The sequence below is a fragment of the Tursiops truncatus genome, chromosome 1, assembly GCF_011762595.2.
Source record: "Tursiops truncatus isolate mTurTru1 chromosome 1, mTurTru1.mat.Y, whole genome shotgun sequence".
NCBI classification, from domain to species: domain Eukaryota; kingdom Metazoa; phylum Chordata; class Mammalia; order Artiodactyla; family Delphinidae; genus Tursiops; species Tursiops truncatus.
Window position 1 is genome coordinate 79,204,214 of NC_047034.1, and position 16,890 is coordinate 79,221,103.

General features: G+C 39.2%; 1 protein-coding gene across 1 annotated transcript in view; it reads left to right on the top strand.

Annotated features, from left to right (window-relative positions):
- TBX15 (T-box transcription factor 15) overlaps positions 1-16,890 on the top strand; it is a 103,412-nt gene that overhangs the window by 50,417 nt on the left and 36,105 nt on the right. Inside the window, exons 2-3 of the mRNA XM_019919173.3 lie at positions 10,232-10,445; positions 15,640-15,741. Of these exons, the coding sequence (XP_019774732.2) occupies positions 10,232-10,445; positions 15,640-15,741 (316 nt within the window). The remainder of the gene's footprint in view (positions 1-10,231; positions 10,446-15,639; positions 15,742-16,890) is intronic.

Below are 16,890 nucleotides of genomic sequence, written 5' to 3' on the forward strand. Positions count from 1 at the left end.
CTGACAGTGATCTTCAGTGATCTCTCTGTCACATTTGTATCTTTTACATGGGGGGTGCTGGGAACAGGAAGTGAAATACAACAAAAGAGGGCCTTTTACATTTGTTCTTACTTGTTAAATAATGTTAAGTTAGTGAAGAGACCTAAAATATTCCTGAACATAACTGCTCTGCTACTGCGAAAGGTAAATTCCCATCTGACCTGGCTTTGAATTTTCTGTTTTCCCCAAATAACTGATAATGTTTTAGTTTCCATAGAGCTATCTTCTGACTGAGCAGCCTGAACGTGAGTTCTGCATTTCCAAGTTCAGAGTGGGAAGCACAGAACTGTGCAGGTCTAGTTCTAAAACCTGGGCAACAGTTGATGGTGGAAAGAGCATCACCTCTAGTGTCAGACTAAGTCAAATCCCACTCTGACACCTCCTAGTTATATAATGTGAGAAAAGCTTTTTCATCTGCCAGACCTCAGCTTTCTCCCTTATAAAGGGGCAGCAATAATGCCTACTTCATAGGGTTTTCTGTGAAAATTGCATGAGGCTTAAATATAAATGTATGTAGACTATTTAGTGTAGTGCCTGTTATTTCTCTTCTTTGGTTTGCTTCCACCTTCAAAGCAAGCTGGAGCACTAGAGGCTGAACCTTTAATGACGTTGAGCCTTGGTTTGATCAACAAGAAATAGATGTAGAAATGACTGCCGCCACTTCTTTGCAAAGCCCCTTTAAAAGGCTTAGATCTCAGGGATGACGTTGGGTCCTTGCCTGTGGTCTGTATGTCAGTGAGAGAGGTGCTGGTTGTCAGGTGGAGAGTGCTTTAGGCAGCTGAAGGATATGTGCTCTCAGTCTCCCTAATTGGATTATTGGCATGGGAATTGCAGGCTTCAGGTTACCACCCCCGTTTTTCCCAAATAGAACTTGGAGGGCATGGAGGACTCAGAGACTTCATTCCATTACTAAAGTCATCTAACAGGCTCATTTGAGTGTTTGCTATCATCATAATTTTAGTTTAATCCAACCTGGGTTATAGTTCATTCCCTTGAAGCTCTGGACTGGGTATCAAATGTGGGCTCAGTGCGTACTCAGGTCAGTGCCAAATGCTCTGCTTCTGCTGTATTTAGAATTACTCTATGAAAAGTTTCATCACCAGATTTTGCTAAGCTATCTGATAAAATCTGATGTCCCAGAACCAATTTCCACTGCAGAGGTCCTCTGGGAATAAGAATTTACTTGAGCCCGGTACAGAGAGTGCTACCTGGGTTATAGCTTCTGATGTCTCCTATGGTGTGAATGGGAGCCCTGAGATGACTGTGGGTGGGTCTTGGTTTTAGAGACTTTGGGACTTAAGAAGTAGGCCAAGGAGTGGTTGCCCTGCTAGTATCAGTTAGGGGGCACCACTCAATGTAGTCATGTCCCAGTTATTGGCAGAAACAAAAACAAGAACGATTGTTTGATTATCATCTGGTTTGGGTCTTTCTCTTTTAATTGTTTCAAGCTATCTTCTCCCTTGGGTAAAATATGACAGCTGAGGTCCAGTCTCATGGAAGTGGCTTGTGCATCTAATCTCAGAAAATTCAACGTCTCTTATCTGACTCTGCAGTAGTCTTCTACCACCCATCTTCCACATTGAAAGCAGGCTATCGTGTATCATTCGTTCAGGAGATGTGGCAAAGCATGAAACTCAGTTTATGGAATTCATAGTCCAGAAGGGAAGACCGAACCATCATCACCTACATTTAAAAGAAAACTTTGGTATAAAGAAAATAAAGTCTAAACTCCATATTATGACACACACATTTCTCCTAGAATATAAACTCCACGTGGCCAGGGATTTTTGTTTTTTCCCTGATGATGTCTCAAGAATCTAGAAAAGTGATTGACACATACGAAATGTTAAATAAGTTGTTGTATAATTGCGTTGAACCTGATTTTCCAACTTATCTCTTATCTCCCCTCCCCTCTTCCCTTATGTATTTTAAGCTCTGGTCATATCTGTGTGCTTGTAATTTTCTAAAAATGACAAGTTCTTACTTATGCTATTCCCAGTACCTGAGATTCTGTCCCCATAGTTTCTTTGCTTGCTCATATTAAACTCATATAAAGCGCATATAGATTTCAAGCCCACTCTCAAATGTCACCTCATGACGTCTTCTCGATCCTCTTGTCCATTGGCTTGTTTGCTCTTCAAAGCTCCTGGTAGCGCTTTGCTCCTATACATCTGCCGGAGCACCTATCACAGTCCATCTTCTTTAACAGTTGCTGTATCCTTCCTACCAGATTGTGAGCTCCTTCAGAGCAAGAACCTGTTTTGTCTATCTTCCTACATGAATACACAACCTGGTCTATACAAAGCAGAAATGTTTGGTGGAATAAAAATGGAATTAAAGGGCTTCCCTGGTGGCGTAGTGCTTGAGAACCTGCCTGCTAATGCAGGGGACATGGGTTCGAGCCCTGGTCTGGGAGGATCCCACATGCCGCGGAGCAACTGGGCCTGTGAGCCACAACTGCTGAGCCTGCGCGTCTGGAGCCTGTGCTCCGCAACAAGGGAGGCCGTGATAGTGAGAGGCCCGCGCACCGCGATGAAGAGTGGCCCCCGCTCGCCGCAACTGGAGAAAGCCCTGGCACAGAAACGAAGACCCAACACAGCAAAGATAAATAAATTAATTAATAAACTCCTACCCCCAACATCTTCTTTTTTTTTTTTGGAGGGAGACATATACATTCATTTATTTTTACAAAAAGAAATATAGGAATGATAAACACTAATGTAATAGGCAAATTGGTTATGGAAATCAGAGGTTAGAAAGCAGCATTTCTCTGAGAATAGCTCTTTGTATAGCTTTGACTTCGGAGACAGTTTAATATTTTACATATTAAAATGATGAGATTAAATCAAAATTAACTGGAACAAACTAAACTTGAATACAAATAGAAACAAATAAATTAAACAGCATAACAAATGGATTATATAACCACATAGGGAAAAATGAAACTAATCCAAATAACGTCTGTACACAATATTTTGATTATATATCCTCAGACTAAAGAAAATGTGAATAAGTCTTCAACTTAATCTAGTAGATTTTCCTTTGTAGTAGTATAGGTGTAGCAATTCTCAAACTATTTTGTGTATATTTTGAGACTGAGCCAATAGTAAATATATTGATATTTTGGGGGATCCAAACTCTTACTGTGAGAGAAGGAAAATAAAAATTGAGAATGTGGGGAGGCAAGAAAGAACCTTGTGGTTGGAACTGGAGTTAGAAATCTTAGTAGCAATGCATGATATTTTTCAAAGTAATAATTATCTATTTTCTGTCCACTGAAATGGCCCAGGATCAATGAGCATAGTGTCCAGATCTTGATTTCTTTTTCTTTTTTTCCTATTACCTTGGGAGACTGACCTAAGAAAATATTGGTATGATTTATGTCAAAGAATGTTTTACCTATGTTCTCTTCTAGGAATTTTATGGTGTCATGTCTTATATTTAAGTCTTTAAGCCACTATGAGTTTTATTTTTGTGCCAAACGCAGTAAGGTAGATAGCTAGTGGGAAGCAGCCGCATGGCACAGGGATATTGGCTCGGTGCTTTGTGACAGCCTGGAGGGGTGGGATGGGGAGGGTGGGAGGGAGGGAGACGCAACAGGGAAGACATATGGGAACATATGTTTATGTATGACTGATTCACTTTGTTATAAAGCAGAAACTAACACACCATTGTAAAGCAAATATACCCCAATAAAGATGTTAAAAAAAAAAATTGGAAGGGAAGAGGTAAAATGTCATTATATGTGGATGACATGATACTATATATAGAAAACCCTAAAGACTCCACAGAAAAGCTATTAGAACTGATAAGTGAATTCAGCATGGTAGCAGGATACAAGATTAACATACAGAAATTGGTTGCATTTCTTTATACTAACAATGAAATATCAGAGAGGGAATGTAAAAACCGATACCTTTTAAAATTGCACCAAAAAAATAAAATACTTAGGAATAAACCTGACCAAGGAGGTGAAAGACTGCTATGCTGAGAACTATAAAACATTAATAAAGTAAATTAAAGATGATTCAAGGAAATGGAAAGCTATCCCATGCTTTTGGATTGGAAGAATTAATATTATTAAAATGGCCATACTACCCAAAACAATCTACAGATTTAAAGGAATCCCTATCAAATTACCCGTGACATTTTTCACATAACTAGAACAAATAATCCTAAAATTTATATGGAACCATAAAAGACCCAGAATTGGCAAAGCAATCCTGAAGAAAAAGAACAAAGCAGGAGGCATAACCCTCCCAGACTTCAGACAATGCTACAAAGCGATAGTAATCAAAACAGTGTGGTATTGGGACAAAAACAGACATATGGATTAATGGGACAGAATAGAGAGCCAAGAAATAAACCCACACATCTACAGTCAATTAATCTTCAACAAAGGAAGCAAGGATATAAAATGGGAAAAAGGCAGTCTCTTCAGCAAGTAGTGCTGGGAAAGTTGGATAGCTTCATTGATGCAAATCAGTGAAGTTAGAACACACCATCACACCAACATCTTCTTAAAAAAAGGAATTAAATATTATTTCATATGCCTGCAATCCTTAGGAGGTAGAACCGATGCAATTAGGATTTGGCTGTAAATAATATTTGAAATGGAGATAATAATAATAACTCTTAGAGTTGTTCTATTAAATGATGGTATGTATGTAAGGTCTTAGCAGAGTGCCAGTAAGTGCTCAATAGGTGAGCACTTAACTGTTTGGTTGGGATAGTTGTTGTGAGCCTATAGTCGTCTCACTGTCCAAAGTCACTAACATTGTTATCAGCAGAACCATTAGATTCTGTCTTTATCATACAGATATAAATGTAATTTTTGAGAAGGAAGGTATCTTTTCCTTGACCCTAATAGTAAAATAAGGAAATACTAAAGATAAGGAAACTGAGGCTTGGTGAAATGAGGTGACTTTCCAAGACCCCACTCTTGGTGGGTAGCAGAGCCCTAAAAGTAAATGTGCCTTGTTACCTGTAGTAAAAAATGATTCCTTAAAATTATTGGTTAAGTGGAGATGAAAATCACCTGGCAGACTGTGAAATATGTTCTAATAACGTCTAATTTAAAAAACAGTTATTTATTTTGGTGCGCCGGGTCTTAGTTGCAGCAGGCAGGATCCTTTAGTGGCGGCATGTGGGATCTTTTAGTTGTAGCATGCGGACTCTTAGCTGAGGCATGCATGGGGGATCTAGTTCCCTGAATAGGGATCGAACCCAGGCCCCCTGCATTGGGAGCGTGGAGTCCTACCCACTGGACCACCAGGGAAGTCCCTTAATGTGGAAATGAAGTCAGAGAACACGTAACTCAGGCTTTCTCTATACATGTCAACCAAATCAGCTTATCGTGGTTGGGTTCCTGCTGTTAGACTTGGTGGTCTTTAAGCTGTACTACGAATCCATCCATTAAACATTAAACTTAAAAGAGACTTTATAGCAGCCCTAATTAAATGTGCGTGTGCCGTGCTATAAAGATCAAGGAAAATAGGGACCAGAATAGTTATGTGACTTGGCCAAGATCAAACATGTTAAGCTATTTCAGTTGTAAGGATGGCCCAAACAGTTGAAGGGTCTTACAGAATTGCTGACTGCTTTGGCCAGGGATGAATGTAGTAGGATCTTGGGGAGCCCTGATTGTTGATTCAGGAGGCAGAAGACCTACTTTGTGGGCCATGTGGTTTTCAATTTTTCTTAGTCTCAGTTTCCTCATCCACAAAATGGACATAAAAATATAGGCCATGTCTAGCTCATTCAATGGAAGGATATATTAGATAATATGTAAAATATAAATTAAGAAACTATTTTATTATTGCTACTATTTTGTATGAGTTGAGAACTGAAATTCTCTCTAAGCTAAACTCAACTTTCTCTGCGAACTTAGCGTTAACCGTATCCATTTTCTCAATATGAAATAGGTCAGAGATAGAAAATGAGTGACACAACGAATGGATGGTTAGATTCTCTTTCTTAGAGATTTTTTTTTGGATGGTAATAGATATGTTAGTTTGACCCTATGAGTCAGTCACATGATATTCTCCAGTGACTTGTAACTGGCTTAGCGCAGGTTCCCAAAGTTTTCTTCTTTAACTTCCTTAGTTATGTATAACTTTATCATTTATGTTCTGACTTACTAAAACGTTCCTTGTTAAAATACTACTCACAAGAGACGTCTGATGGCCAAGAAATCTTTCCAGATCATTCAAATGAGTTCCTAGTGGTTATTTTTTGAAGGCAGGAAGTCACAAATTGCCAAGAATGAAAAAACCTTGAAAACACAGAGGTGTTTTCTGATCTTCAAAAGACTGATTATATTTCTGAATGGATGACCTGATCTGATTGAAATAACCCACCCGCTCTGTATGCATTTCTTACATTTATGACTTAGGTAACTTGATTATACATTCTGATTAATAGCTGAAATAATTGATCTGGTTAGCCGAAATATTTTATATAACTATGATTTAGAAATATATTTTACAAAGAATTAAACTTTATTTTTACCTAAGCTGTTGACGTGGACTCTGAGATTACTATTTGAAGGGTATTGTAGAGTAGTTTATATCACAGGTAACCCTCATTACTCTAGGGGTTCAAAACAAACTATATAAAATATAATACTAATTTTGTTTCCAACCTATGGAAGTTAAGAAACAATCAAGAATGGAAAATTACATGATACATTCATGTGACTGAGAATGAGGGCTGGTGCCTGCATTCTGTATATAAAAGTCACTTGGACTCTATTTTGAGAGGGAGTGAGAGTAGAGGAGCACAGAGTATTTCCAGGGAAACAAATCACTGTCTCTGAAAATCCTCTTCATGGGAAAATACTGCCTATGCCTCCACATCTTGTCCGTTTCTTTATTACTAACCATGGGTTCCCCAGGAATGTTCCAGCCCTCTCAGATCCCTCTGTTTTCTGAATTCCTATGAGACATACAGGAAAGTATGTCAGGGTGTGGAAAACTGCATGGTAGTGTTTGTCTTGGTTTCTGATTATTTGTGAATGCTCCCAGTTTCCACTTGTACTGTAAATACCTTTAAGAGGAGCCCCATTGTGTGCTTTGATATTTCCCAGAATCCAGCACAGTGCCGGGCACATAGTAAGCACTCAGTAGATGCATAATTAATCAACACTAACTGGGAAATTTCCCAAGGTCTGGATTCTGTTTCAAATTATCTGAATGGTATCTCATATAGGGCCACATGCTGATAGGTGCTTATTGATGGGTTTGATTGAAACTATAAACAGAATACTAACTCAATTCTTTAACTCCTATGATAATGTGACTTTGAGCTCTCAGTCTTTTTTCTCATTTAACTTGTCTTTCCCAGACGGTTTTAAATTTGATGCTTCTACAGTTTTTTAAACTCCAACTTATCAATTTCTTCTTTCACAAATCATGGTTTTGGTGTTTTACCTAAAAAAAAACATGAACAGCTAACAATCTATATTACACATGATTGGCCATTGAGTTACGTAGAACTAAAGTCCCAATTAAGCAATTTGTATAATGATCTTTGAAAAGGATTCTCTCTTTTGACTTATTTACATGTATTTTGGACTTTTTCCTAAATAAAAGTTTTTAAGTAGAAGAAAAAAATTTTTGATGCTTCTAATTGAGGTCACCTGGGTTATCACTGAAACTTGCATTAGGAAGGAGTCTTACATTCTTTAAGCCATTGGAGGTGGAAGAGATTATAAGAGATTTCAGTTCAATCCTTTTAATTGTACTATGAAGAAATAGGTCCATTGTGGCTAAGTGACTTGTCCAAGGTTATTCATCAATCCATTTAATGTTACATTTTGAGTACCTGTTTGTTTGTTTGTTTTTTTGCGGAACGCAGGCCTCACACTGTTGTGGCCTCTCCCGCTGCAGAGCACAGGCTCTGGACGCGCAGGCTCAGCGGCCATGGCTCACGGGCCCATCCGCTCCGCGGCATGTGGGATCTTCCCAGACCGGGGCACAAACCCGGCAAAATCGGCAGGCGGACTCTCAACCACAGCACCACCAGGGAAGCCCTGTTTTATTCCAGATGACATAGAGAGTTAAGAGCAGTCTCTTACTTCCTAAATCTCCAGCCACAGTTCCCATTCTAATCCTAACCTCAAGTTGTCTACCTTAAAAATATTATCACTTCGTGCAGTGATATCTTTCCTTTCCCCCTTCCTAAACACACATTGGAGAAATTATACGTCCAGAATTTTTGCTGGGCCCTGCCTATTTACAACTGTTTCATAACCGTAGCAGTTTATGGTAAGGAGATTTCATAACGCTTTGCTTCCAAAGGTAGGACAAGACTATTTTTTAAAAATCTTGCTTCAAGAAGTTCTTGAAAAATTCACAATTTTAGTGATAAGTGAGGAGCTCTTGGCATATCGCAGAAACAAAATGGGATTTGGGAATCCATGTCTCAAGGGATCAGATTACTGTGTTTGGAGAATGTGTGAGGATATCACGGCTCTGCTACCAAAAAGCAGATAGCATCAGGCTGGGATAGAGCCTGATTGTCACTCAACAGCTCTCACCTTAGAAAAGCAGCTCCACTTTTCTGTACTCGAAGGAGACAAATATTAGCTCCAGTTTAGTCCAAGATATAAAATGATATGCTTAGATATGTAGTATCTAGTCATATAACTTTTTCATGTTTTTGATGAAGATGGTAGCTGGACCAGTGATCGTGGATAAACTAAAGATTTGGGGCAGAGACTTCCGTGTTATCTAGGAGCTTGGTTCACTTCTGCAGTGTACTGAATGTCTTCAGCAGTGATGCTGCCCGGGTTTGAGAGAGGAGCACACTAGGGCTAGAAGAAAAGAAAATTAAAGGTGTCATGAGAGGGGTTGTTCACAGGCCTAGAAACCTGCTCCCGTTAGTGAGGATGGCAGCAAGATGATATGGCTTTCTGTCCCAGCCTCCTTCCATCCTGCTAGTGTCAAGGACTGGTACCCAAGAGGTCCTGACCTTTGACAGCATTGAAAAGCCAGTTGTCAGAGTAAGACATCATTGTTTTCAACCTTTCTTTATGTATGTATTTAATTATGGGGGAAGCAATCGGAATCCTAGATGTTAAGGGTGAGTTAGAGAAATAGGTTCTTAGGCTTGGCTTGCAGTATCGTGTGACATAAGGAAACTGTACTAGCTAATCCAAGTTTGGAAAATATTAGGAGATAAAGTTCTTGGCATAGGGACTCTAAAAGTAAAAAATCTGAAAAATTACAGAAAATTCTCTAGTAGATCTGACTCTAGGTTTCTCCATCGGTCTACATCCCCCCTGCCTCGCCCCCCAACCAGCCCCCTCTTCATGAGAACAGAAGACGAAAGAGGAAAGGACCATCTGGCCCAGCATACCAGCTTTTTATTTGGTTGCTCTCAATCCTACCTTCCTGTTTGGATCAACCCTCCCCTCTGCCCATACTTCAGAAACCAATCAAGGTGTCTCCTAAACTCATTTATTCCCTTTGTTTCAACCACCTTCTTGGGTAACTTTTTCCATATGCTTACATCCTTGCCTCACAACAGACTTTTTTTTTTTCATCCAAAATGGCCTGATTAGACTTAGGAAAAGCCATTTACTCAAGTATACAACAAAGTGTATCTGAAGATCCCAAATAACTTTTCATTACTTTTGATGACCAGGATATATAAATGGAGGAAAACTCACTGTGTTTAAAAATAACTGACTGAAGGACAGTGATGCTGAGTGGTATGGAATTAAAGAACACATTGTTGTTAGCATTGAATCTTTTACCCCAAGTTAAATGGTCTAATCTAGATTTGCAGCTATAGTCTGTGATGATGATTATTTTTAAAATTTGGCATTTGTCTATTTTGTTGCTCCAGTTTGGCTTCATTCCCTTCAACATGGTGACATTAGTACTCTTTATGTTGCCTATTGTGGACCAATTTTCTTCAGCTGTTGCTAAAACTTACTAAAATGCCAGATGTCATGTTGGAAACACGAAACCTGAAAGAAGGTCATAAATCACAAAAACAAACCATAAAGAAAAAATAATAAAATACGCTGAGTGCTGTGCTCTGGAGCTTCCCAGCTTTAAGTCTCCTTTTGTTCACCCCTCTCCCCACCCCATCGTGCTCCCTACCCTGCCTCCATCTTTTAGGGCCAGGGGTGTGGTGGGAGCTCAGCAGTTTCTCACCTAAGTCTTGACTGTTTATTTTGCAGATTCCGAGCAGAGCACTGGTTCAGACTCTGAGGTGATCACTGAGCGGTCTTCCTGCTCCTTTGACACTCACGCTGACCTGGGCCCTGGTGCTGCAGGCCCTGTGCCTGCTGCCATGTCTTCCATGGAGGAGATTCAGGTGGAGCTGCAGTGTGCTGACCTCTGGAAGAGGTTCCATGACATTGGAACCGAGATGATCATCACCAAAGCAGGCAGGTAAGGACAAGTTCCTTTGCAGAGCCACGTTCGAAGAACAGGAAAACAAATGTAGGAGCTGTTACATTTTTCTTTTCACTTATTTGTGGTAGTAGCATTGGTGCAGCCAAAGCAACTCACACTCACTTTTCAGCATCTGGATGTCTTGATAAAGTGCTTTTCTTGTGTTTACTGTGATTTTGCTATTTTCCTCCAAGGACCACTCAAACCTAAATCGCCTCTACCCTCACAAACATTTTCTGCCTGCAAATGTATTCCAGCTAATACTGGAGATCCATGGTGCATAACAGTCAAACAATAGATTTCCAAAGCAAGTGTTACTTCACCAACCAATGTTTTCAAGAGAAAAAGCTTGCATCTTCTAAGGCATTTAAATCAGCCAGGTATTTTTGTAAGAATTTTGTTTTTGGTAAAATTTGGGCTTGGTGCATTTTTGGAGCCCTGCGGATTGATCCATTGTGTTTTATAGTTGGCTTGAAATGTGATTACTTTAATGGGACCTGGTGGAAACTCTTGCAAAATGATGTATGTAGGATGATAAAAGTTTTAAAAACACAGCGTCTCTTGAAATAAACACTGTTAATTAAGCTACTCCTTTATTGGTATCTTTAAATTTTTCATGGTTAGGTATCTGTTTTGTGCTGGATATTCAACATGTATTTCATTATTTAAACTTCACAGGAATCCTGTGAGGTAGGATGTGATAATTCCGTATATGGATGAGGATGCAAAAGCTGGAAGAGGTTAATTAACTTGACTAAGGCCACACAGGTAGTAAAGGGCAGCTCCAGAATTCTACACAAATCTGTTTGGCTCCAAAACAATTGTCTCAACTGTTTGTAAGTCTGCACTGTTAAGAAATGGTTATAGCTTTTGCCCCTTGGATTTAAAATGAAAATGATTTAAATCAAAATAAATTTGGACTGAGTTTATTAGTATATAGGAATAGTTCACTGAAATTAAAATAATTATAGCGCTTCCATATTTACAAAGTCAACCCACTGTCTCACATCACAGAGACCAAAAAGTCTCACCTCATTGATCATAAGCTGTCTTCATGCACATAGACGTTTAAAGTAAAAGCATAGTTTGGTTGGGTCTAGTTCACTTGGATGCATATAGAGAAACCTCTCAATACAATAATATATCACAAAAAGGTGAGCTTAAAATGAACCTGAAGTCTTATTCATTTTCATCCTCCTCGGTAAACCCTCTTCCTTCTTTAAGTTTTAGTAGAGAATAAAACCATTAAAAACCTTCCTAGGAGGAGCAATTTTGAAGGAGAATTACTTTCAAAATTACTTTTCGGAATTTCTTGTTTTTAAAATTGAAGTATAGTTGATTTACAATGTTGTGTTAATTTCTGCTGTACAGCAAAGTAATTCAGTTATACACACACACACACACATATACACATTATTTTTTATATTCTTTTTCATTATGGTTTATCACAGGATAGTGAGTATAGTTCCCTGTGCTATACAGTAGGACCTTGTTGTTCATCCAGAATCACTTTCAAAAACCATCTCTTTTTTGTTGCTTGTGTTTCAGTCTACATCTTGAGTCTACATTTTGAGATATGACTTGGAAAGAAACAGCAATTCAAGGAAAAAGTGTTTACTCTTTTTCTTAGTTTTTGGCAAGGGCATTGGTTTGGTGAGAGGGGAAATATTACTTTTTTTGTCTGTAAGATTTTCCAGTTTTTATTTTGGGTCTTTACTTACTACTATTATGTCTGTGTATTTTAGTCACTTTTGTTCCTGATATCATTCCCTTGTTCCCTGCACTTCAGTGAATTCAGTTTACCTGAGCACCTCCTTGACAATTCTCCTGTGACCTCATTTCATGATTTTCTGCAATGTTTACTTTTCCATATCTCTGCCTTCACAAATTCATGTTGATACCTGAATATATCCAGAGATTCCCAGCACAGACATACAGTTTGTTCTTTAATCATATCCCTTTATTTAGGTTTAGAAACTACATTCATTGCTTCCATATTGGAGTGCCTCAGCTGTTGCTGTTGCTACCAGTAACTCTGCTCAAGTAATTCCAGAACCACTCAGAAACATGCAAAGAAGTCTTCCTCTTCTGTGAATTTTTTTCATTCCCTCCCTATCCTCCAAGTTGATTCTTTCCTTTTCACTTCATTTTTCTTCCTATGTAGTGTCTTTTTCAGTTTTAACTCCAATTTCCATTTTCTTTCTTTCTTTTTTTTTGTTTTTTTGTGGTATGCGGGCCTTTCACTGTTGTGGCCTCTCCCATTGTGGAGCACAGGCTCCGGACGCGCAGGCTCAGCGGCCATGGCTCATGGACCCAGCCACTCCGTGGCATGTGGGATCTTCCCGGACCGGGACATGAACCTGTGTCCCCTGCATCGGCAGGCTGACTCTCAACCACTGCGCCACCAGGGAAGCCCCAATTTCCATTTTCTTAGTTACTGTTAGTTATGTATGACTCTCTGTTCTTTTTCCCTCTCAGAAGATCTTAGTCACCACCTACTTCTTCTCACATCCCAAAGTATAATCCCGTTGATTCAGAACTACTGTAGTCTACAGAGCCCTCAATCTTTGAATGCACCAACAAAACCTGCATGATCAGCACCATGGACAGAGGTGTTTGTAGGGATAAACGGGTTTGGAAGTCAAAAGAATTGGCCTAAATTTAGGCATAAAATTAAAACCAAACACATCTCATTTTATGAATATGAAAGATTAATTTTTCTCTAGGATGTTATGACATTACCTGATATTCTGTGCTAAAATACTGACAAAAAGAAAGAGCAACTTTGGTCAGATTTTAAGAATTGTCAGAGAATGTTAAAGCAAAAGGTCACCTTAAGGATTATTTAGTTCCTTTCCTCTGTTTTATAGATGGTGAGGTTAAATGGCTTATCCAGAGCCACACAGCTCATTCATTTTAGAACCTGAGTTCTGAAAAGAGACAGGTAGCTTCTCTACTCAAGGTCATATAAGTGTTTCAGACAAAACAGGTATTGACTTTAAAAACATCTTAACCCCTTTTTTTAAAGTCATCAAGAAAATAAATTTATCTCTTTCAATGTAATGCAGCCTCTTTACATGGCTGAGAGGAACCACATTTTCGTATCTCAGATAACAAGGGAGAGGACTTTCCATCCCGGGCAAGATGCTCTCCAAATATTTATATATACAGGGCAATCATAAATCATTGTTATTAAGTCGGGAATTAATGATCTATATATACATGTATAGACCAAGGTTCCTAAGTTTTTGGAAAGAGTTCATGTGAGTCAAAGTGCCTCACCTATAGTGAATGTTAGATTTAGTCATTATGAGCAACCCACCATCAAATTTCATTAGCCAACCATAAGACTAAAATATAAGGCTTTTGGGACTTCCCTGGTGGCACAGTGGTTAAGAATCCGCCTGCCAATGCAGGGGACACAGGTTCAATCCCTGGTCCAGGAAGATCCCACATGCGGCAGAGCAACTAAGCCCGTGCGCCGCAACTACTGAGCCTGTGCTCTGGAGCCGGCGAGCCACAGCTACTGAGCCCATGTGCTGCAACTACTGAAGCCTGCATGCCCTAGAGCCCGTGCTCTGCAACTGCAGCAAGAGAAGACACTGCCACGAGAAGCTTGCGCACCGCAAATGAGGCGTAGCCCCCACTCGCACCAACTAGAGAAAGCCCGTGCCCAGCAACAAAGACCCAACGCAGCCAAAAATAAATACATTTAAAATAAAATAAAATATAAGGCTTTCTAATTAAGCTTGTGAGGGTAGAGAAAGAAAATCTAAAATGATATACCAATAGAAGCTTCTGAAAAGTTATAAAGTGGGAAAGAATTGGTAATATATTACTCTTTGCAAATATTTAAGAATTAGCCATCATCCCTGTTGAAGGTCTGTGGTCCCTCTGTGCTTTCCCCCCAAATATGATTATGATGTCACCAACCTATTGCCAGAGGATATTTGCTTTTTGAGTTGTTTCTGTTGAGTAGTAGAGTGTGTGACTAGCACAGAAAGCCTGTCATGTAAACAACCAGTGCACACTTGCAAGATGGCTGTCTGGGGTCAGGGTATGGTCTGTGGCCGTGAAATGGAGCAAAGCCAATTAGGCCATATGTGAATCAAGCCTGTGACCTTGACCTCATTAGCACCGTGCTCTGCCCAGCTCAACTAACTGGCCCCAGATGGTTAAGCTAAATGCAGCATTTTGTGTACAAGTACTCTAGAGCACATTCAGGGCAATCCAAATTTTTGAACCAAGCACTTCTTATGTCTGGTTCCTAAATTCACGACATGCAAAAGAGTTTGATGTTTTTCTTCTTTCTTACGGTTAAAGAAGAATGGTGAATTTTGTTTTAGTCTCCTTGAAACTCAATACCTCTGTGGGGCTGCTCCCTCTTCTCCTCTTCAATTATGAGAGTAGTTGTAAAGTGTCATATCCTGACCTCGCTTGCTTTGGCAAGTTTAACAAGCCATTGTGGTAGAAACAAGGTATTGCCCAGAGGCCACTAGAATTCATTTGGTATTTGCTCCCTATTCTGCGGCGTCCTTCCTCTGACAGACACGTTGACAGCCTGAGAACTTGCAGAAATTTTTCTACAGTTTTATGCATAAAAATAAAAAGACTTTGGTGGTCCTTCATTTGGGAACTGGTAGCACATTCCTTTTTTTTCTTCTTTTCTTGAGATATTATTTTTAGAGTGGTCATTTTCAAATAGACTCAATCAGAAAATATTTCATGATTACTACAATCAATTGTGACAAGCTACTTGGGGAATAAGAAGAATATAAGTTATTCAAGTATATTAAGTATAAGAGTATAAGTATATTTAAGAATGTTATAGTCTAATAGGAAATGTATATACACACATTCTATCTATCTATGTATCTCTCTCTTGTCTATCCATCTATCTCACATTAAAGATTAACTAATACTATAAAACAAGTTACGGTATGAGGTCTTTGAGTGTATGAATAATGAAACAGTTCAATTTAAGTTAAGAAGAGGTGATATTTCAGCAATGTAAATCCTCAGCATATTTGACAGTGATAATTTCCAAAGTGAAAAAAAACAGCCAACTTTGAGAATTAGAGGATATGGGACTTTGTGTGCTTAGCGTTCCTATTAAGAGACTCATCAAGCTTTTACTCTTGCTACTTCTCCCCCTCTGACTGCTGAGCTTCCTACATTATTCCCATCACAGGAGGATGTTTCCTGCCATGAGAGTGAAGATCACTGGCCTGGATCCACACCAGCAGTACTACATAGCAATGGACATTGTACCTGTGGACAATAAAAGATACAGGTAAGGATGACTCTGAGATGTGGAACTGTGGGCATCACCAGTATCCCAGGATGGTTCTATAAACTCATTAGATGAAGCATTTTAACAGTGCACTGTACAATGTACTGGATAAGGAACAAGGATGGAGGACATACCAATGGCCTGTGGCAGAACACCAGACAGGAAGTAGTCACTAGAGGTAGGAAGTTAGACCAGTAATGGTTTGGTTTGGAATCCTCCTTACATCTCTCTAAAGAGTGGGATTGTATAAGGTCTGCCAGAGCAGCAAAAGTCAAATGGATCTTAAGTCTAAAATGAACTCACTTAACACTGAAAGTGATTAACATATTGAATGATTTGGTTTATGAAATACTAAGTGAGTTGAGATGATTTATTTTGGAAAATGGGAGAAGTGGATTAGTACAGTACCTTCAATCATATATCTGAGGGATTATCCTGTGGATGATGGAGGGGAAGAATGGGAGAATTGGGTAAGACCTCAAGAAGAACATCTAGTTAAGGGGAATTTTTGTTCATTAAAATGGGTTGTGAACAAGTTTGTTAAATAACTTTCCTTCAGAGCCATTAAAAGCCAACATAGTCTCCATGTGCCTTACACATAGTTCTTGTCTGAAACAAGTTGTGGCTTAATTGATCTCCTGAGCTCTCAGTCAAATCAGTGAGTCATGGCTCATTTTTGAGATATTTCAGAACTTGGCCCTGAGCCCATGAATTTGGAGGTGAGAGGTGAATAGAGAAGACCATTACTTGTATTTTAGAGGGCGAGCTGGCTAAGAAAGAAGTGGTCTTGATGTAGGACTTAGGAGGGGAGATGCTCTTTTCTTTAAAAACATCCTCCATTTCAATGAAAATGGAGGTCTCTGCCTTAGTGCAGCCATTCCCAGAAACACTGCTAAGTCTTCCCACTTAGTGGGAAGGCTTTGATTAACCTAGTCTCATTTCCAGTGACTTTGTGGGAAAATAATGTGGAAGATGATGATGTTCAAAACTAGGTTTTCATTGAAATGCTTCTAAATTCAGACTCTTAGCTAGGAAATGGTTAACAAGTGAGAGGCTTGGAGGGTGTCTGCACATGGCTGTGTTTTATAGGACAATATGGAAGATGTTTTTAATAAGGAACCAAATCCTGAACAAGTGGCCAATGGATTA